The 22,243-nt window shown below is 42.0% G+C and overlaps 1 protein-coding gene across 2 annotated transcripts; it reads left to right on the forward strand.

The window, feature by feature from the left end:
• Positions 1 to 348: 348 nt before the first annotated feature.
• On the forward strand, positions 349 to 20,879 carry dnaaf4 (dynein axonemal assembly factor 4). Of its 2 annotated transcripts, XM_078530346.1 has the most exons (10): positions 349 to 517; positions 1,718 to 1,865; positions 2,032 to 2,165; positions 3,150 to 3,408; positions 5,067 to 5,209; positions 7,759 to 7,868; positions 9,679 to 9,832; positions 10,587 to 10,692; positions 15,867 to 15,983; positions 20,391 to 20,879. In XM_078530346.1, exons 1-9 carry the CDS (start codon positions 395 to 397, stop codon positions 15,974 to 15,976), a joined length of 1,287 nt encoding a protein of 428 aa, XP_078386472.1. In that variant the 5' UTR covers positions 349 to 394; the 3' UTR covers positions 15,977 to 15,983; positions 20,391 to 20,879. The 2 variants fall into 2 exon arrangements, with proteins under 2 accessions (XP_078386472.1, XP_078386471.1); XM_078530345.1 differs by lacking the exon at positions 20,391 to 20,879 and having other exon boundaries at positions 15,867 to 16,106.
• Positions 20,880 to 22,243: the final 1,364 nt, after the last annotated feature.

Raw genomic sequence — 22,243 nt, forward strand, 5'->3', positions numbered from 1 at the left:
CGAAAGGGATCAAAGGGTATGGGGAGAAAGCAGGAGCAGGCTATTGAGTTGGATGATCAGCCATGTTCATAATGAATGGCGGAGCAGGCTCAAAGGGCCAAATGGCCTACTCCTGCTCCTAGTTTCTATGTTTCATCAGCACCAAATTGAACCCATCCTGTTGGCATAGACTCTATAAACTTTACATCTCTTTTTCAAGGAGTCCTGAACTGGATGGATGATCTGGAACATAGAAGCACTGAGCTCCAGAGATGTCTGAACCCCAGTGATGTCTGAGCCATTGTAGCGCCCCAGCTTTGCGCCGGAAGTAAAGTCGCTGTCACCCGGAAGGACTGACCCCAGCAACTGGGTGCGCGTCCCTTAGCAACGGCCGGCCGCCCACCCGCCGGTAAATATGCCGCTGCTGGTCAGAGATTACACCTGGGATCAGACTGAAACTCAGTTGTTTATAACGGTGCCACTGAAGGGGGTGAAGGCCGGGAAAGCGGATATCTTCTGCACAGAGGATTATTTAAAGGTGAGGGGTCGGCTTGTGTTCCTTGTTTGTAATAATTTAAAGCTGAGGTGAGGGGCTGTCTGTACATCTGCCATTGGTCTATGGTCTTACATAACAATGTCAGCAAAGTGTAGGCTAACAGTTTCTTCTATTACTAACAATTTTATTTTGTGCATCTGAAGTGGTTCAAAGTTTCAAATGTGAATTCGTATCAAAGGCTTTCTGAAAGTCTAAATATATGCTATCCACTGGATAGCCTTCGTTCACTATTTTTCAAAAGTTATACTTCATTCATAAAGTACGTTGCATAACACAAAGTACAATCTCGTTCAATATCTGTCAATTATAGTATGTGGCACTTTGAGATGTAGTAGACAAAAGTATGATGACAAAAATACATAAATAGCAGCGCTGATGTCTCCCTTTAAGATATGTAGGCTGGTGGAAAAGGGCAGCAGAATCCACTTCCTTTTTCAGCAGAAAGAACTCTCTCCTCATCTCCAGATAATATACACATATCCCTATTAATGCTGATTTTTTTAAGCGGGGCACTAGAAAGTACACCAGAACCGACAGAATGATTCACTCTCCTTTGTAGAGGTTCGCAACCTTTGTTTGAATCTCCTCCTGATTTTACAGCCAAGATAAGGAAGTCATGTTTTAGGAACATTTTAAAGATGAAAACAGTGAAACTAGTGATGCATCATCAATATGTATGCCAACTTAAATATACCCTGAAAATGCTGCTTGCCCTGCTGCCACTGCATTCTTTATGGCATAAAAAAACTATCCTCCATCTGTGGGTTTCATACAGGCATCATTCTAGTCTGGTGCGGCCCAAAATTGGCCATTTTGTAAGATTAGAGTCTGTTACTGATCCACAAGGCAGTTGATACAATAATACCATTACTGTGACAATATCTTTATACTGTTAAAAGATCTAAGATGTTCAACAGTTTGAATGTTCATGGTTGTAGATTGTGGGCCAACATTTGAATGTATTGTATCTATTAAAGTCACACATGAATGTGGCAGCGGGGGAACCCTTAAAATATTATCCATCAACAAATAATTTAATGAAATTGCAGACATATTGGTACCCAAAATACATTCATGTTTTTAGTTTTTGTTAAACTAAAGAATTAATTCACTTTGTATAGTTTGGAATTGCAAATCTACATTTCACTCCAAATTTTGATTCTAAATGGATTATTTTAACAGGTGAACTTTCCTCCATTTCTGTTTGAGGTGGTGCTATTTGCTTCTATCGATGAGCCAAAAAGCTCAGCTAAAGTTGGCAATGGTGTTATCATCTTCGCCTTGCGTAAGAAAGAATCAGGAATGTGGGAGCAACTTACAATAGTTGAAGGTGAGGAAAGTGTTAGAGATTTTTGCTTTATGTTGATTCCAAGAGATGAAAATTTGACTGAAATGCGCTCACAACGCTGTTCATGACAATTACTTTAAATCTTGTAGTCATGGCAAAATTAGTTTTGTCTTTGCATCATACAATCTCATTGACTTTTCTTTGATAGTTAGTAAGGAAACGTTGCAAAAGAAGAGGGAGAGTGCAATACTTGCCGCTCAAGAGAAGGCACAAAAAGCTGCAGAAGAAAAAGCAATTAAAAAACGAGAAAATAAGAAGTACTCATTGGAAAAGATGATGAAGGTAATTGTTGTAAGAACTGTTAAATATTTAATTTTTCTTCTTGTGCACAAGATTATCTGTTTAAAATTAAGTTACTGACAGAGTAATTTGGTATAAAACCATTCATTGTCATAAAATTCAAACCATTATGTGCAACAAAGCTAAGTTATTAAAGACTTAAAAATGCAGTTCAAGATGGTCATATGTGTAGTAGTATAGTAATTTAATAATTTCAGTAAAACAAGGCCATTCTCACATATACAGATTTCATGCATTTCCTGTGACATTCTTTTCCTGTCACGTGACAACACTACAAGTTATAAATTTAAAACTGAGTGATGGTCATGGGAAATACTAGTTCAATCTCATGAATTAAAAGAATGTAAAATTGCATAGATAATCCACTTAATCATTATGAGGCTTCTCTCATATTTGTACTATAAGGTTGTTGTATTAAATTACTTCAGCAAACCTACCAAAAATGAATACTAGAGCAATGATGAGATGGATTCATTTATGATCGGGACAGTGGTGTAGTGGCATCGTGGGGAGGAAATTCCACTATTTTTATCTCGACAATCACAACCTCCACTCTGAATCTGAACAGATTATCATTTCTTCTCTCCTCCACACAATATTTGCCATGCTCCAATAGCTTCCACTGTATAAAGCTATCTTCATTTCTCTATATCTGAACTATGCTTGCCGACACAGTTGGATTTTGATTTTCTATGCTAGTTACCAGCATTACACAAAGTACCAATGTAATTTTCACCTCTGCTTTCTCCACTAACATTGCAACGTGCCTCATTAGAGATGTAGACCAATCTTAAAGTGCTCCTAAACTTCACTGTGAAGCTAAGGTATATTTGGATATATAAAGTTCCCAGATGAAACTTTGATGAATGTGTGTTTTAGTTCAAGAGAAGGTTAGAAGCTATGGAAATTTGGTAGAAACATGACACACATGGTTAAGATTGATAAACTTACACTAAAACTGTACAGATAGAGGAAGATAACAGAAAACAGATCGAAGAGATGAAAGAGCAAGAGCGAAGAAAAGCCACTGAAGAGTTGGAACAGTGGAAGCAGCGGAAGCATGAGGAAGAGGAACTAAAGAGAAATGAGGAACTAAAGAGAAAGGAGGAACTAAAGATTGCAAGGCAGAAGATTGAGGCAGAGAAAAGGAGGAGGATGAGGAAGGAAGAAAACAAAATACAGAATTTTGCCTCTCGAACTCCAGACAAGCATTCTGTTAAAGGAGGTAAACCTATTTCAAATCCATGATTCAATTCCGAAGCAATCTCACATTCCTAACCTGACAAATGAATGTGAAGTCTCTCCCTTCCAGAGAGGAACAAAATCAGCAAAAAAAAAATTAAAATAGTATTCATGCAAGTCATAAGAATATTAATAAAAGATGCAGTTTATGACATTAGACCAGATGGATTTCAGATTTATCATTCTATAGTAATTTTTCTCCCTTACTTTGGGTTCCCCCTCTCCTATGCTCTAACTCATTCTTGACCAAGAAAGTTTAGGATAGCCCCTGCTATATGGAACGATGTATCTAGATTGACAGAATGTTTACAGGTAGAGCCAGCATGACTGTCTCCTGATTTCCTGGTAGTGGGAGAAGGTGGAGGGATGGGGTAACTTCTGTTTTATGCTTCCCTGCATGACTGAACATTGAATTTGATGGGATGTGTGGGGCATGCTAATTGTAATTAAATGAGTAATCAGTAGTCAATCCCAAGAACATCTTTATTTTATGACATTACTTGCTGTATGTATAAAACAGGTGCTTCTAAGAATGCCTATTTCTTTCAGTCAGGTCGTTGTTTAAGTTGCATTGCTGTTTTTCTTAGCAACTGACTTCAACAAAGGAAAGACGATTTGCGAGAAGATGGGTTTTACCGACATGCCCAGGACAATAGCAACCTTGTGGTGTGTGTGAACTTGCAGCTGTAAGAAACCTTGTTGGCATAGTGCTTTATACTTGACCCATTTAATATCCAACATGGGCAGCTCTGTGTTATAACAACAGGGCCCAGTGACTCAAAAGAAAATGAACATCCCTGTTCGTATACTAAGATCAGGGTTTGCAAATTTCCATGACTTCTCCCTTTATGGTGGTAGACCAAGTTTACAGTGAACAACAATAACAAATCCTGGCAATATAATCTATTAAGATATCATTACATTAGTGTACTTACGCTGTTGATCTTGTGTAGCCCAAAAAAAAAAATTTCTCACTGGCTCAAGCAGTGTTTATCACCTCCACCCATGACACAGAAGAGTGGTGCTCTCCTCCAACAAGAGGCACCTTTCATTGTAGGACCTACAAAGCCTGCTCACTGAAAGAGCTAATTCTGTCCAGAACATATTTTGAATGAAAAAGAATTAGTTTTTTAAGGATAACCAACAATCTTTAAGAGCTCTGGCACCATAAGTACTATGCCCACAAACTTGTTGCGTCACATCAAGCAGACGTAATATGCCAGGTGTGACATCCAAATATGAAAATTGGCTGACCTTGCATTATTGGGATTAGTCAACCTTGTGGCCTACAGGTGTAGGATATGTTTGGTACACAGTAGTCCCAGTGCCACCTTGACACGACCACATCATCAGCTCCAATATCTTCTGTTTAAGTAAAGTTAGTTAAGATGGATTAGCACTAACTCTCATTTTTCAGCATTCTACTTGACAATAGATAGGTTCTATGGGTTGAAGTTCCTTGTTCTGTGCCTTCAACACAGGAGTCAGTTATTTCCTGATACATCTATAACAAGTAGAGATCATATCACAATAAGTTTCCTTTTTCTCATATTTTAGTTCTATCTCTGCAAACAAAACGTGTAGTCATTTTTATACAGGAAAGTATTTAATAGTTAGATTCTAACCATGGATTAATTGCAGGTACAACTGGCAATATATTTGCTGAAAACTCCAAGGAGAAAATCATCCCAGCTCCTCGTTCAGCTGGCAACATTCAGATACACTTCACGCCACGAGTTTTTCCTACTGCATTAAGAGAATCTCTTGTTGCTGAGGAAGAAGAGGTAAGGATTTTGTTAAAATGAATACGTTTCTTCAAACACATGCCATAATTAACTGAGATATTGTTATTTATACCTTGTTAATTCTGTTGATTTGGCAGCTCATGTAATTGGTTAAAATATCAACCTGGAGATGAATTTCAAATTGAATAAATTGAAAGGAGATCATGGTTGTTTCTTATTGATTTTTTGTAAAGCCTGTTGTTTGGAGAAGAAAAGAATAGGTAGAAGAAAATGAAGCATCTCTGATTGGGAGTTGGGAATTAATACTGTTTCTGATTGATTCTTTTACAATTTGGTTACCTTTTTCTCCCCTTTGTAGATACTTATGCACTTACACACACTTCCCCATCCGCAGCATGAATAGGCAGATTGTTTTTGGGACTCTGCCAGTGCTAGTTTGTTATGGCTTGGAGGAGGTGTGCAGGAGTGCCATGATTAAACTTACACTCAGACTTTTCTCTGATTCATTTCATGTCTCACTTTTCATCAATCGGTGGTCCAAGTAAATTCTGGAACTCACTGTGTGAGGAATCCTGAATGTGATTCTCTGTGGTTCTGCTGGTCGATGTGCCGGTTGCTATATGTGCTTTTTGGTTTCATTTAGTCCTGTGCTTTTGTCATGCATATATTATGAGAGAAAACCTAGGATGCAATAAAACTTTACACTTAAAATGTTACTTACAGGTTTTTCTGAAAAAAGAGACATGATATCTAAGCTTTCCGTCTTGTATCCATCAGGGTAGCTCACAAGGAATTATCCAGTTGTAATGGGAGAACAACAATTTATACTTCATGAGAAGAGAGTGCTAATTGGTTGGCACATGGACTCTGATTGTTTGAAATGTTGCCTTGGAGAATGCAGCATGGAGCAGTTAGGTATTCGGCTTTGTTCAAATTCAAACTGGGCCAGTCGACTCTGGTCAAGGCATTGCCCTGGGGAATGAACCAGTGAATGATATTCCCTAAGCTTTTGTTTAGATGAACAAGGTGCAAAGTGTGTATTTGTTCCTTCAGTTTGCAAATGACAGGGCCCTGTGTGTGAATGTGTGTGGCTTCTCGCATGCGTAAGTGAGCCACACTGCGAACCTGACTGACAATCTTAAATTGGTTTTCAGTGTAGTTCTTAGCACAATCAAGATTGTTTAACAGGTGTTGTACATTCACAGAATCACATCTAATGTTGGACACTATGTTTTGAGTTTTGCTAGCACGGGCTGGCAGGGTGTGTTCTGTACTTTGCCTGTTGCAAGCAGCTGAAGGAGCATGCTGTTTGATTCGGTCCAGGCCAATCTTTGGGATGTATGGCCTATATACCTGGCATCACACTGGCACTGAAATTCTTGTACTACATTGCACCTTTGTGTGATAGGCAGAACATTTTTTTGGCTTGACAGCAACATCTTGTTAGTGGAGAATATCACTTGCATTGCTACTGCATAGTAACAGCATGCAATGGCTAGCTTTACCCATTGCTCAAATTTATGAGACACCTCACCCTTCCGGGGTAATCTGAGGGAGACTAGGCACTCTTCAGGGCCAAAAGTGGCGGCCTTGGGTCCATTCATGCGTGATATACAGCAAGTGATGATCTGATCAGGGTAGCCATTATCCCGCAGGATGGCTTTGATGCGCACTATTTTGGCATCAAGCTTGCACGGTGAGCAAATGGCTTGGGCCCACTAAAAGGATGCTGCTGTCAAGCCAAAAAGATGTTCTACCTATCACACAAGTGAGCTATCCAGTGATGTGATGCCAGGTAAAAAGGCCATACATCCCAATGACTGGCAGATCGTATCAAACAGCATGTCCCTTCAGCTGTTCTTAACAGACAAAGTACTGACTGTACCCAATTAGCCTGTGCTCGCAAAACTCAAATTGTCCAACATTAGATGTGATTCTGTGAGTGGACAACACCTGTTAAACAATCCTGATTGTGCTAAGAATTACACTGAAAACCAATTTAAGATTGCCAGTTGGGCTTGCAGTTTGGCTCACTTACGCATGCTAGAAGCTATATATATTCACACACACACACACACACACACACACACAGTGCTGTCCTTTGCAGACAAAAGGAACATGTGCAAACTTTGCACTTTTTCATCTAAATAAAAGCTTAGGGAACAGTCATTACTTGATGAATTCCCCAGGGCAATGCTTTGACCAATTACAGTCAACCTGCCTGTTTTGAATTTGAACAAAGCTGCTGCATTTCTCCATGGCAACGCCTCCCCAATCAGAGTCCACTTGCCAACCAATCAGCACTCTCTTCTCATGCAGTATAAATTGTTGTTCCCCCATTACAGTTGGGTAATTTCTTGCGAGCTATCCTGATGAGTGCAAGATGAAAAGCATAGCTTGCATGTCTCTTTTTTCAGCAATACTCAAGTTCTGTACTATTAAATGACTGCTTACAGTTTTGTTTCAGAATTTTTAGAATATACATGCTGGGTTTATAAAGCAGTTCTGTACAATGATCTTACTTTGGAAATTTAAGATATCTTCTCTGTCATACCGCATGTGAACTAAGGTTCTTCAATGGTTTACAGTGGTTAAGAAAACAGGCAGAAGCTAGACGAGCTAAAAATGCAAATATCCCTGATCTTAAAGACCTGAAAGAAGAGGAAAAAAATCCAGACTGGCTGAAAGATAAAGGGAAGTAAGTTTTGACATTTTAAATCATTAATTTTAATTTTAAAAGAACTTTTCACACCTCAATATCTCATCAGTAAAATGCAAGGAACAGCACCAACTGCTTTTGAGCTCACAAAAGCCTTGACTCTGTCAACAGTGAAGGCTTATTGAGTATCCTCCTCTAAACTTGGCTGCCCTCTGAAATTTGTCGCCATCTTCCACCAGTTCCTTGATGACACAGAAGCTATGATCCTCGACAATGGAACCACCACAGATCAAACAAGGCTGTGTCATCACAGTAACCTCTTCTCCATTCTCCCCACTGCAATACTGCATGGGAAACTATTCAACCTATTGCCACCTTCAATTCCAAAATCAAAATCACTCCAACATTAGTCATTGAGCTCCATTATGTAGATGATGTTCGTGTGTGCACTTACTCAAAAATTGAGCTCCAGATCATTGTCGACTTCTTCTCTGAAGTGTATGAGAAGATCGGCCTTTCACTGAATACCCAGAAAACTCAAGTCCTTTTCCAACCAGCACAATACTTCCCTCACCATTGATAAAGATCAGTGGTGAGATCCTGGACAATGTGGACCATTTCCATATCTGGGGAGCCTCCACACGACAAAGGCAGACATAGACAATGAAATTTATCATTGCCTCCAATGTGCCAGCTTGACCTTTGGAAATGAGTTTTCGATGACCAGGATCTCAAGCCCAAGATTAAGGTCATGGTTTACCAGGCAGCAGTGATCCCCATGCTCCTATATGATTTAGAGTCTTGGACAACCTTCCGCAGGCACCTCAAAGTACTGGAGAAGTACCACCGAAGTACCACGAAGTTCCTTCGTAAGATCTTCCAAATCCAGTGGCAAGAAAGGCAGACCAACAGCAATGTCCTCTTCCAAGCCAACATTTTTTATAAACTTATTCTTTTCACAGAATGTGAGCTTTGTTGGCTAGGCCAGTATTCATTGCCTATCCTTAATTGCCCTTGAGAAAGTGTTGATGAGCCCCCTTCTTGAATAGCCACAGTCCATGTCGTGTAGGCACCTCCAACAATGCAGCACTCCTCAGGACTGCACTGCTGTGTCAGCCTAGATTTAGTGCTCAAGACTCTGGAATAGGGCTTGATTGCACAGCACTCTGATTCAGAAATATTTCTTTTGTTTCTGAAATGTTTGTAGTAGTACAAACTGCTCAAGGAATCAGTCCTGAATTACTCAAAACATATACTGCTCTTCAGCTTTTCTTGTGTCATTTTTTCAATCTGCTTAATTGAAATCCCTTATGATTAAATTCCAGCCTTTTTACAGGTTCCTTCTGTGATCTGTAAAAAATATTTTCCTTTTTATCTGCTATCCAGGTGGTTGGAACTAATTTTCCATTCAGAATTTGGGTACAGTACTACAATTAGTCTAAAAACAAAAAACTACTGCGGATGCTGGAAATCCAAAACATGCTGCCAGACCTGCTGAGTTTTTCCAGGTACAATTAGTCTAATTGTCTTTGGAAAAGGATGCATGAGTGGATGTTAGGTGATGGAAGAACATGTTCAAATAGTTTATTAACAGTGACTGCCTGGTCTCTTACATAAAGATATGGCGCTTGGAAAACAGTGCAATGATTTGCTTATTAAATGTATCCTCTGAAAGACATTCTGGAACCTATCACATGATGTTGACTCCTAAACAATGACTAACCGTAGTGAGAGATCTTGATTTATGGCAGTTAGCACTTTGCTAGCCTGTGAAGGTCTGATTAGCTTCTGTATAATAAACTTTAAATCAGGTTATTATAGTTGTTCAAATATTATTTTCCTTTTTCAGTAAGCTGTTTGCATCAGGAGATTATCTTGCAGCTATTAATGCCTATAACCTGGGAATACAATTGAATAATAAACTTCCAGTCTTGTATCTGAACCGGGCTGCAAGCCACCTTAAACTAAGAAATTTACACAAAGCCATTGAAGACTCCTCCAAGGTTAGTTCACATTCAGATTAATTAGTTAACACTAATTAATTGATTAAGGCAAAAATTGACCATCGATAAAAGCAAAATACTGCGGATGCTGGAAATCTGGAATAAAAACAGAAAATGCTGGAAACACTCAGCAGGTCTGGTAGCATCTGTGGACAGTTTTTTTTTCCAGCATTTTCTGTTTTTATTTATGATTATTAAAAATTAACCATAGTTTAGTTTATTTTTACATTGGGGCACCTACCTGTGTCAACTCAGTTTTTGAATAAGGGTCAGTCACAAAAATGAAGGCAATCCATAAACTTCCATCTGTTACAGAACAATATGAAATAGTACCTTTATTATTGAGGTTGGTACACTTTGCTGTTTGATTATTTGTCCCATTTCTTATATCTTCTCTTTTGTGGAACACATCACCTCTTGACTCAGAGGATACACAGGCGACCAACTCTTTCCCTCATTTGTGCCAGTGCAACTCACTAAATTAAAGATGGCAAGAGCATCTAAGCCAAAATGACAGAGTTCTCTTTAAACACATGGATTAAATTCTAGTGATGTCACTGGGGCCTGATCTGCTATTTTAATCTGTGGGTTGAATTGGGGGAGCAGTGATTGCTAGGCTGGTACATGAAGCTTGAAATTACATCCCACCCTTAGAAAATTTATACATTTGGTTTTTGAAACATTAAAGGGAATCTAGCACTTTTGTATTATACCTTTTTATTTGTTTAAGTAACATGTTTATTCTTTCCTTTAGGCACTTGATTTGTTAACTCCTGCTGTTACAGACAATGCAAATAGCAGACTGAAGGCCCATATTAGAAGAGGTGCAGCATTTTGTGAACTGGAACTATATGTGGAGGGTAAGGACTTTTTAGTAATTAAGTACACAGAAATTGTGGAAACATATAATTCGCAAATGTTGGAGTTAACACTTGGCTACACCAGTTTTCCCTTTTCCAGCTTTTTCCTGCTTACTCCTTCTGGAAATTAGTACTGTAATTTGTGAAGACCCATGTAAGGTACTAGTTAACAAAGCCTTTACGTTATTCAGAACACATTTCAAGCATTGTCATGTAGAGAACCGAATACGTTTCTTCATAAATAGTAACTGCAGTCAGCAAGACAATAGCACATAGTCTTTTCCTTCTGTTTCTCTCTGTCCATCCCTGTCTCTATCTATCTTTCTCACACAATCTCTCTCTTTAAGCTCATGCTTTATAAACCCAATGGGGAGAATTGGGGAGTGGGCGCGGGTGGGCACGGAGCCGATCGCCACCTGCGATCGGCTCCACACTGCCATTTTACATGGGTGAGCCAATTAAGGCCAGCATGAAGCGCAGCTCCCGAGGATAGTGGGAGTGGGTGGGCGGCAGGTGGGGGAGTGTAATGACCATCGGGTCCAATGGCGACCCAGCAGCCTGTTCAAATAGAGTGCTGGCAGCCTTGCAAAGGCTGTTCATTATGGCCAGTAAAAAGGCTCCCCAGAGCGCTGCTCGAGAGCAGGCCAAGCAGGAGGGTAGTGCAGCGGGACAGTGTGCCCCTCGGTTTTCTGATGAGTGCCTAGCTGCCCTCCTGGAGGAGGTGGCAGCACAGCGGGAGGTCCTCGTTCCAAGGAATGGGAGGCAGAGACTCACCTGACCAAACGTGCCTGGGAGAAGGTGGCAGGCATAGTCAGCTCCCATGACATGGTGCGACGCACATGGGACCAGTGCCACAAGCGATTCAACAACCTCTTGCACTCGGAAAGGGTGAGTACCATATTGGCAGAGGTCACTTAACTCCCCCCAAATACCCCCCCACCCCCCAACCCCAACCCCAACTCTGAGTGCAGTTACAGCATTGAATCATTCATGGCATGTTCCCTCGCTGGGTGGGATATTGCCCGTGCCTAGTTCACCCTGAGAGGGTAGTGCTGAGATGGGTTCTGCACCCGCAGCATGTATGACACTGACACCCAGAGTACTGTTTTAGGAGCAATCTCAAGGATCTGCACCTAGGCGCAGTGCGGGAACTGCGAAACATATCAAAGTCAGGATGCTGACATGCTGGGAGGGGAGCTTCCAGGTGGCGGGGAACCCATCCATCTGCTGCCCTTGGCGTTCCACGTGCTTGCTCCTTGTTGCTTTGCAAGGTTAGACCGTGTGGTGCCAAATGCGATGGAGGCAGCATGTGGAAAAGGGGGGTCAGCCCTGGCTTCTTGGTATGAGTGTGCGGCAGCTGCAGGGTGACAAATCACTGGAGCCCTGCAATGTCCCACTCTGGTTGGGGTGGCAGGGATGCGATGGGAATACAGGTACACGGTGGACTAATCAATGCTCGTCTCTCCTTTTCAGGAGAAGACCACACACAGTGCCGCCAAGCGGATGCGGACTGGCGGAGGCCAGGCCCTGTTGGCCATCATCACCAGATACGAGCAGGAAGTGATGAATATGGAGAGGCGCCATGCACCCAGGTCCACCGGTGGCAGTGAGGCTGGAGTGCCACGGGGAGGTAAGATTGCCGAGCACTGAGGCCACCATGTGTGTCCCAGCAGCCATGGCACTGTTGAATGTTCAGTGATTGAAGCTTGCAACATGGGTTGACCATTGACTATAGAAGGATGAGCGCATACTGATCCGGGGAACAGGCATGTACATTGATGTTGTCTCCACTTTAACTGATCAAATGTCCTTGTTCTTCCTTTCAGCATCATCGGAGCAGGGCCGGGAGGAGGAGGAGGCAGATGGGCCACCTCTCACACCTGAGGGCCCTGAACAATTGGACTCACCAGCGTCACACCATTTCTGCCAGACAGGCACCAGCGCAGATACTAGCACCTCGGTGGGAATTAGATCATTGGCTAGTATCCCGGGGCACAGCGGTGAGGGCACTTCACACTCGCTTGAGGTGCAGGTGGAGACAGAGTGCCCATGGCGTCGGCAGTCGGAGGACTGCTGGGGACCAAGCACATGCTCGGTCGGATGCTGATGATGTGCCTCTAGAGTCGTCCGTGAGGCAGCAGACGCCGGAAGTGCAGCAGGGTAGGCGGGAGGATCTGGCAGAGATACAAGAGGCAATGTGTGGCATGGTGCCCATGCTGGAGGAGTCCACGCGGAGCATCACCGATGCAATGAGCCTCATGGCCGAGCGTTATGCTTCCTCCATGGAGAGAGTGGCAACTCTCGTGGAGAGGATCTTCCAGGAGAACAATCAGGGCCTCCTGGGGTTGCGCTCGGACCTGCAAGCCCTCACAGCGACATTGACCTCAGCTAGTCAGTGCCAGTTTGGGAGATGGTTTGGGCACCAAGTATCCCAGCTCGGTGCCCATCCATCAATGGTGAGCAAGGAGGTCCAAAGCGACCTCACGCCGGCGCAGGAGCTGCCTGTCTCTGTGGGCTCCTCTCAGGGTGCTGCAGATGAAAGCAGCAGCTTCTCCACCCCTCTGCCAGTGACTATGGGATCCGATGATGCTGCAGTGATTGGGGAGATGCCAGCTGTGAAACTGGCCACTCCCTCCCAGGCAGGGTCATCGAAGGCTCCACAGGCCAGAGGACTCCTGCCAAGGTCATCGAGGCCAACAGGACAGCACAGTGAGCAGGCTGTCTCAGTTGCAAGTGCCAGCGAGGGAGGAGCACCTAGACGTAGCACCCGGAAATGTAAGCTTAAGGCACTTTAGGCACACTCCCGGTTTCTCATTGGTGATGTTATGTTGCCCTGCTATTAGTTGATGACCACTTGGTGTGATGTGTAACACCTTTGCAATTATTTGTTTTTGTGCCTCATTTTGTTAAATCATTAAATTTTGATATGTAAGCATGGCTCAGGGTGATCCCTTACTTCTGCAGGTGGACAGGAACCTATGATGTTATGAGGGACTTGTTTGACATTGGGCTTTATTGACAAGGCACTTAATGTTCCTACCCAGGCAGATTTTGCACTCAGGTATTGAGTATGGAGCCTGCAGCTCTGGCTTGTGTTGGAGGTCTAGTTTAAGGTTTGTTGGATTAAAGCCTCCCTGGAGGATGCCCAGGTCAGCATCTACCCCCTCAGCATTCTCCTGTGCATGCTCATCCTCGGAATCACTACTGGACTCATTGTGTGCAGCTGGAGCAACTGCGTCTCCATTTTCTTCCTCCACTGCATCCCCCCTTTCCAGCGCCAGATTGTGGAGAGCACAGCATGCAACCACTATCAGTGACACATGATCTGGAGGGTATTGGAGTGCGCCCCCTGAATGGTCCAGGCATTGGAAGCGCATCTTGAGAAGACCGATGGTTCTCTCTGCCACAGCCCTTGTGGAGGCATGGCTCCTATTGTACCGCTGCTCAGCCTCTGTTCTTGGATGGCAGAGGGGCGTCATGAGCCACCTTTTGAGGGGATAGCCCTTGTCATCCAGCAGCCATCCATCCAGCCGGGCTAGAGCACTGAAGAGCATCGGCACCTGGGAGTGTCTGAGGATGTAAGCGTCATGGGAGCTGCCTGGGTACCTTGCATAGATTTGAAGAATCTGCATCTTATGATCACACACTATCTGCACGTTCAAGGAATGGAATCCCTTCCTGTTGACGAAGGCACCGGGCTCACCCGCTGGCACCTTGATGGCCACATGTGTGCAATTGATTGCACCCTGGACGCGGGGGAAGCCAGCAATCGCTGTGAAGCCTCTGTCTTGCTCTGTCTGGCTGGCCTCATTCCAGAGGTAGTGGATGAAAGTCAATGCACGCCTGAACAGAGCATCCGTCACCTTGACACAAGTGTGGACAGCTGATTGAGAGACTCCGCAAAGATTACCCACCAACCCCTGGAAAGAGCTGGAGGCATAGAAGTTGAGGACAGCCGTGACCTTCAAAGCCACTGGCATGGGGTGCCCACCCACACAGTTGGCGCAGATCTCAGGGCCTAGCATCTGACAGACGGTGGTCACCGTCTCCCTTGAGAGATGGAGCCTCCTTCGGCACTGCACCTCAGACATATTGAGGTAGCTGCTTCGCCGCCTGTATACCCTGGCAGCAGGATAGTGGTGTCTTATGCAGCCCCTCCCGCCTTGCTATTCCTTATGGCCCTACGACCCTTGTGCCTGCGCCTCTCCTCCCAAAGGTGGCTCTCCTGGAGGCTGAATGTGGATTCCTGGCCTCCTCCTGTTTCTGGCCCTCCCTTCCTCCTCAGAGGAGGTGCCTCTAGCACAACTCCCATTCTCAGGCTGAGGGAAGGCTTCCTGAAACCAGCAAGGCCCCAGAAATGATGTTTACTCAGAGTTCTGAAGGCTGTTACTCCTGTCCAAGCAGCTGTGAAGAGTTTTGAAGTATTCCTGTTCACACAGGCAAGTATCAGTAACTTTAAGCATTAAATGTCTGACAAATAACACTCGCGACCCCACTCACCCCTCTTATCCCACCCGTGGATGAGGTTTATACAAATGTGGCCTGCCCATTGCGCCCATGCAACGACCTGAAGATCACGCGGGCTCTGAAAAATCACCATCAGTTGCTGCCTTAAGGGTCTTAAGTGGCCTGTTATTTAATGGCGGGCGCGCATTGGAGATCATCGTGCACCCGCCCATCGAAATATCACGATAGCGCATGGTAACGTCAGGACGCTCACCCGACGTCACCGTGCGCCACTTTACGCATGCCAACGAGAAAATTCTGGCCAATGTCACAGGAGTGAGAGAAGATAAAACTTCTCCTTTTCCCAACATAGCTTGTCTATCTAAACCTTTACAAACTCATGTGGGAACATGGATTTATGGGACTTAGGTGTTTGTGTGACTGTCAGTGTTGGTGTATGATGCAATTTTGAGGTGTGCTATAACCAACTTTCAACTTGCTATCATCGAAGATCACCCAGAAAGTGTGCAACATCTGCAACTGCTTGTTGATCATGATCTATAATCCTGACAAATTTTTCCTCTTCCTAGCCTGCTACCGTGGCTGAGATCATGCAACCCAGTACATTCTGGGGATTCAAGCTGGACCCTTCCTGATCTTTGTGGCTCAGTATCGCATCACAACTGTTTTGACTTATTCAGTAGATGCTTTTATTTATGCTCTGACAGGCCTCCAGGATTATGAAGCTGCTCTTAAGATTGACCCAAGCAACAAGATAATACAAGAAGATGCAGAGAAGATACGTCAAGTGATTCAAGGAACACCTCCAGATCCCTAAAAACCATGTGAGAAATGTCAAAGACTTGCTGAAAATGTATTTCTACGTATCACCCTTTTGTTAGGACACAGGCATTGTATTCAGGGACAGTGGTAAATCCAAAGCCTAAATCCAAACTAGCATTTGATTTCCTGAGGAAAACCTGAATTGGGATCAGTTTGAACTGAAAGGTGCTAGAATCTTTAACTAAGATGCTGTTGTGTCTTAATTGTTGGTGCATTTGCATTTCCCCTTTCTTTTGGAGAGTAGAGGCCTTTTGTGGTTTATGATAATCCTGTTGGGAATTTAGCATACGGCTTCGCTATAATGGGAATAGAATATTTAATCATATGCCTGTTACACTACCAGATTATAGAGTGGTTTATACAGTTGTCACAAAACTAATAATTTTCATAATATTATCATGGTTTATTGTAAAGTAGATTTAGGGTATGAGTGGTGATGGTTCTGTTGATTTAATTAAATTGGAGTCAGCTGGAATGCAAGCTTGAAATTATGATAAGGAGTTAGATATAGAAAGGTACTTGAAATGCTAATGAGTAAACATGGATGAAGTCTTAGCATATAAGGTATGAAGGAAATTTGCATTTTTAGATAAGTGAAGGAGTTGTTTGGATTTCAAAGGGATGGTCGAATGCTTACAACTGGAAAGGTAGGCAAGGCCAAGCAGTGTGTTTATTTTTACCACAAAGAAAGAGATCATATTGGCAACATGAAAGATTTTTATATTATGGGAAAAGTAAATTTGGAAAGACATATGGAACAATGGAATTTACACATTAAAGAGAGAAAAATGTATATAAAGGGAAATGTAAGATCTAACAGGAGTGTGTGAAACAGCCTAGAAGAAGTCTCCAAGCATTTTTGCAAAAGTCTGCTGTGTCCAGTAACTAATGTTGGAGAAAAGCCTTTGGAATTCGACTGTTGAGTGGGTGCTGTGGTAACTTGCTGGCTTGCTTTTTAAATTTAAAATTTATTTTGGACTGTTGTCTTAAAGGGGTGTATATTTGGGAGTTAGGTTAATTAAGAATTTTAGGATTTGCATAGTATTAAGTAATTAAGAATTTTAGGATTTGTTATTGTATTAAGTAACTGTAATCTTATGTATATGCTTGAAATCTTTGCTTTTTATAATAAATATTTTAATTTAATTTTTAAAATATCTAAAGGTCTTACTGGACTCGTTACTTCTGAATTCAGTGCACAAATCTTCTTGTAATAAAAACAAATTGCAAAACCATTATGATAGCATGGCCAAGTTTCCCTTGTGGATTTGGTCCGCCTGGCACACACCACCTGCCACGTCATAATAAGAGGATCTTCGCCTGCTCTAGAAAGTCTCCAGTCAAAACTCCAAATGGTGGATGTACTCACCCATGTGACTTTAGAATGGCTTCTAAAGTTAAGTTCAGTTAAGAAATACTGCTATTTGAAGTTACACATTTGAGTCAGTGGACCTTGTCCCCATTATAGTGAAGCTGCACGTTCAGTTTCCAACTGGACTACCATGACTATTCAGTAACTTATTCCTAAAAGTATCTTTGTGGAAGATGAAAACAAAATAAGTCTTAGTTGTGATGCCCGTGATAAAGTAATAGCCACTAAAGTAAAGGGGTGAATTTTAATGTGTAGGAGCAGGTAGTGTTTAAAACTAGGGAAATGGACAGTGCATTGGGAAGCTGACTCCAACCCACCAACTTCCACATTTCACCACAGCATGTTAGGCTGCACGCGAACAACCCCGCGGGAGAGGCAGAGTTTCAATTCCAACATGCTAATTGGTCAATTACAGCATTATTAACATGGCTTTGCAATTTAACTGTGGATCTATGCATGTCCCAAGCATCCTGGAACCTGCCAGTCTAAGTAAGGTGAGTACACAGCGGCAATTGAGGGGGCTAAGGACATGGCAGGGAAATGTGTGAATGAAACCTCACAGCTGCTTTCTTGCCTGCTTGTGTGAAAGACTTTGTTCACAGTACTTGTGTTGAGAGGTAGCTCTGACAACTGTGGTGATTACTTTGACAACTTGGGAGATTTGTATGTCTGATCTGCATTTTGGAACTGAGCTATCAGATTAACATGGGTGTCCTTTATGTTGTATCACTTTTATTTACTTAGATGAGGACTAAGATGACCAACACCAGCAGGAGCAGCAATAGCCTGCTTCTCTCATACCTGCAGCTCTACAGGACAGGTGGAGTTGTGAGCAAGTGCATTGGCAAAGAAGGATAGGTGTACCTGTGTTATGACACATCAGTTGGTAAAGGCTGAGTTGTTTAAATCCCAGAGGGAAACTTGAACTGTCATAACCTATATTTTCAATTGGTATGTTTGAGATGCAGCTCTGAATTCAGGAATAAGACCACCGAGCCTGGAAAGGTTTTTTATATAAAACTAAATTAAACATTTATTAATTTAACAACAACATTCACATCTACAAATTACTAACATAATAACTTTTAAACTAATCCCCAAATTAATCACTCCCAGGTAAATCTTCACCAAGGCAACAGTAACCCATAGACTTTAAACAAACACCAGGCAAAGCACATTTGACCTTACAAATTCAAAATGAGGTTCCTTGCAATTTGGTTCCTTTGCAGACACAGTTGCAGGCTTACAGGCTGGTTAGATGTTAAATGCCACTGACTTACACACACAAACTCCTTTCTGTTCATACGTACTTTTTCCTTTGAATGTACAATTTCCATTGTATTACTAGGTTTTTTAATTTTACCTCTCCTAACAATAATCCTTTCATTCCACCAATTTTATTAGTAATATAAACACATTGCATGGCGTTTCCCAGCTAGGTGCAAGATTTTAATCTATTCTTTTGAATGGTTTATTCAACAAATGCAAATTTACATCTTACCTCCTCCTTATGTTTATATAATTAACATCTCAAACAACTATACATCAAAGCACCCAGACTAGCTGGCTTTAATCCAATTAAGACACACATAGACACAGACCCTACTACAATTCCAATTTAATAATAATTTCCAATAACATTTTAGACATTAATATCTCTTCATGACAACCTGTAAGGTAACTTGGTGTGAAGAGTGCTGTGCTGGTGTATGGTTGAGAAAGCAAAGAGGGGTTTGGGTGATACACACATCAGGATGTAGGTGAAGTGCTATTGTACTCACATTCCCTGCCCTACTTATGTTATTGAATCCATGAGTTTAGTATCACAATCCTGCTGCTGAACACATGGGCAAGCTCCAGGCACACCTTCTTTGTTTCATTGGCAGGCTTCTTCCTCCTGTCAATAGGGAAGCGAGTCTCTTTGTTGGCCCTTACAGCCTCCAGCTTCACACCCAGAAAGGCATCACTGAAACAAGGCATAGCCTTTGAACTCTGGAGAAGAGTCATATGAACTCAAAACATCAGCTCTGTTTCTCTCTCCACAGATGCTGCCAGACCTGCTGAGTTTTCCCAGCATTTTTTGTTTTTATTTATTATAGCCTTTGAACTTATGGATTCAATTCTGCCAGTTCCTTTCGCTGTGCTCCCAACTCCAAAATCCATCAAATTACATGGTTGGAGTGTCCCTTGGAGTGTACTGGAGTTGAAATTGACTCATCTGGGTTGTCATTAAGCTGGTTCATACTAATTGGTTGTAAAACCAAATGATGTAATGCAGTGGCTGGATTAAAAACCCGATGGAACCCTTGCTCCTAGCAAGTTGGGAACTTAAAATCTAGCTGAAAGTTTCAGAGACCAGCAGAAATATACCCTAGAAGAATGAGTTATTGCAAATTGCATTTTATGCAATCTTACTATGAGTACTAGTTCGTCACACTCTATCTAAATACATGCTAGGACCAAACAAAAGTTAAAGCTTTTGTATTGTCCTTCTACAGCACTAATATCAATTTGGCTGTTCAGATACAATAATACTACATATGCAATTTCAGCCAAACAGTACTGCTTTGCCATTTGTAAATTAACAATAAAAAAACCCACAAGTTTTTGAGGTAACTACCAGAATAACATAATGGAGGCTTTAGTCAAACAGGATAATAATGCAGTACTCGCACTCCTGTATTTCATTTGAATATTATTCATCAAAAACATTAATGTTTCCACATATTGGTAATTGTTTCAAAGCCCTAGCAGAAGCTGAGACCAATGGAGTCTTTCAGTCAAACACCACAGTGTATTTGCTTCAAATGTAAATGAATGTTGCAATGATACATTGGAACATTGTATTGTTTACACTACCATTATTGTATTTTAAAGATGTTTTAAACCTTAAGTTTTGATTGAATAGTGAAATTAGATAACCCATCTGGAGTAGAAGACAGGTGTTAATGAGAATATAGAAAGGAGAAAAATAAAATTATTATTTAAAGAGGAAAGGGAATGCATCCAACTGTAACCCATGTTTTCAATATCACAGAAATACTCAGCAAAAGAAGAAATCTGCTGACAAGCCAGGAGAGAATGAGATTCAGGACAAACTGCTGACGACACAGATTGGAGATAGACCCAGTTCCATAGAGGAAGACACAAGATTGACATTAAACTGCTGATGGACTAAGGTGATCAGATCTTATTCTGAACCTAATAAAATTTGGACAGAACTGTTCTATTGTTAATCAATACCATCTTATTTTTTAAAAACTCCCAAAATATGTACTGTGGTATTTTAGTTATAAATGTAACATATTAACATGAACTGAATCTAGCACGTGTTACACCTTGGTAATCTTATACTAGACTGTTGTGCTTTAGTTACTAAATTGATATTATCTTGTTTATTGTAGTTAAATACATAATTGTGTCTGTCAAATGTGATACCTCAGAATAGGGAAGTTTTATTGGTGGTTCACATAATGATATGTTGTACTGGTAGCTGAATAAAACTGAATGAAAATTTTCTAACCTGAATTGGGTTTATATTGAATGACTCAGAACAAGTTAAGTCAGTGTTTTATACAGTATCTTAGATAAATGTAAATTCAGATACTTCTCTTTAAATATATTCTGGCATCTCTGAGACAGTTGGTATATGATAACAATGAACATTCTGACTTTATACATTTACATTTTCAATGAACATTCTGACTTTATCAGGCATAATATAATCTAAAACAGTCAGGTTTTAGACAGATGCAAAGGATATGGGGCCCTGCCAGCTGAACAGTTGGTGAGGAACACATCCCTGAGGAACGCTAATTAGCTGGAGCAGGGATTTCAGCCCCTTATTAGGGCGGAAGTCCTGCCTCAAGAGCTGCCAGTCAATCCGATTGGCCGGCAGCTCTATAGTCCCAGAAACACCAGCGGCCAGCACTGGGACTACAAATGCTCCCCAGATTCTATGTCCTGGAGTCCAGGGCCAGGTAAGTGCAGGGGCTCTTACGGCGAGGAAGGCAGATGAGGCTGGGATGTGGGGGTGGTGGGGGGAGAGGGGGGTGTGGGAGGCTGGGCGTTGGGGGGGTGAGGAAGCACCCATGGGGTGCTGACTTTGGGAGCGGAATGTGGAAATGGGGCCCTTGAGGGAGGTGCTCCCCACTTACTGTCTGAGGCTTGAGCAGAGTGATCTGTTGGGCTTCCCCCCTCCCCCCGCTTCCCCTGAAGTCGTCCCATCAGCATCAGAACCTCAAATACCTGATGACAATGTTAACTGGTATATCTATTGTTACACTCAAAAATCATTTTGGTTTTGAGAATATATTGAACAATACAGAGGTATTTTATTGAACAGCAAGCTCCATTACAAATACAAAAGCATGTCTATAGCCATCTGTAGTGTCATTTTAAAAATGTATTCATGGGATGTGAGCATCAGTGGCAAGGCCAGCATTTACTGCCCATCCCTAATTGTCCTTGAGGATGTGGTGATGAGCTGCCTTCTTGAACCGCTGCAGTCCATATGGTGTAGGTACACCCATAGTGCTGTTAGGGAGGGAGTTCCAGGATGTTGACCCAGTGACAGTGAAGGAACGGTGATATATTTCCAAGTCAGATGGTCTAATAAATTCTGGCTGTTAGGACTTCTTTTTGATTCCAGCATTATTAATTCATAGCCTAGAAATACAGGTATTGTTTCTAACATTTGGGTGTGCATGGTGACTGTTTATCCCATGTACATAGAACTGTTGATAATCAACTCTATTTTAAGTACCTCATGCAGAATGGAAAGAATGCTATTCTTTCAGCATCCAATGCAAAAACCATTTCAAGCAGTGCATCTTCTTAAAATAATCCATTTTTAAGTTAAGAAAAATAATACACCCAGAGAAAAGTCAC

Source organism: Cetorhinus maximus, chromosome 26, assembly GCF_964194155.1.
Source record: "Cetorhinus maximus chromosome 26, sCetMax3.hap1.1, whole genome shotgun sequence".
In the NCBI taxonomy this organism is placed as follows: Eukaryota; Metazoa; Chordata; class Chondrichthyes; order Lamniformes; family Cetorhinidae; genus Cetorhinus; species Cetorhinus maximus.

Coding starts and splice junctions, on each gene's coding strand:
- dnaaf4 (XM_078530346.1), top strand. CDS start 395: ATGCCGCTGCTGGTCAGAGATTACACCTGGGATCAGACTGAAACTCAG. Junction 5,210..7,758: donor TTGTTGCTGAGGAAGAAGAG/GTAAGGATTTTG, acceptor AATGGTTTACAG/TGGTTAAGAAAACAGGCAGA. Junction 7,869..9,678: donor TGGCTGAAAGATAAAGGGAA/GTAAGTTTTGAC, acceptor TTCCTTTTTCAG/TAAGCTGTTTGCATCAGGAG.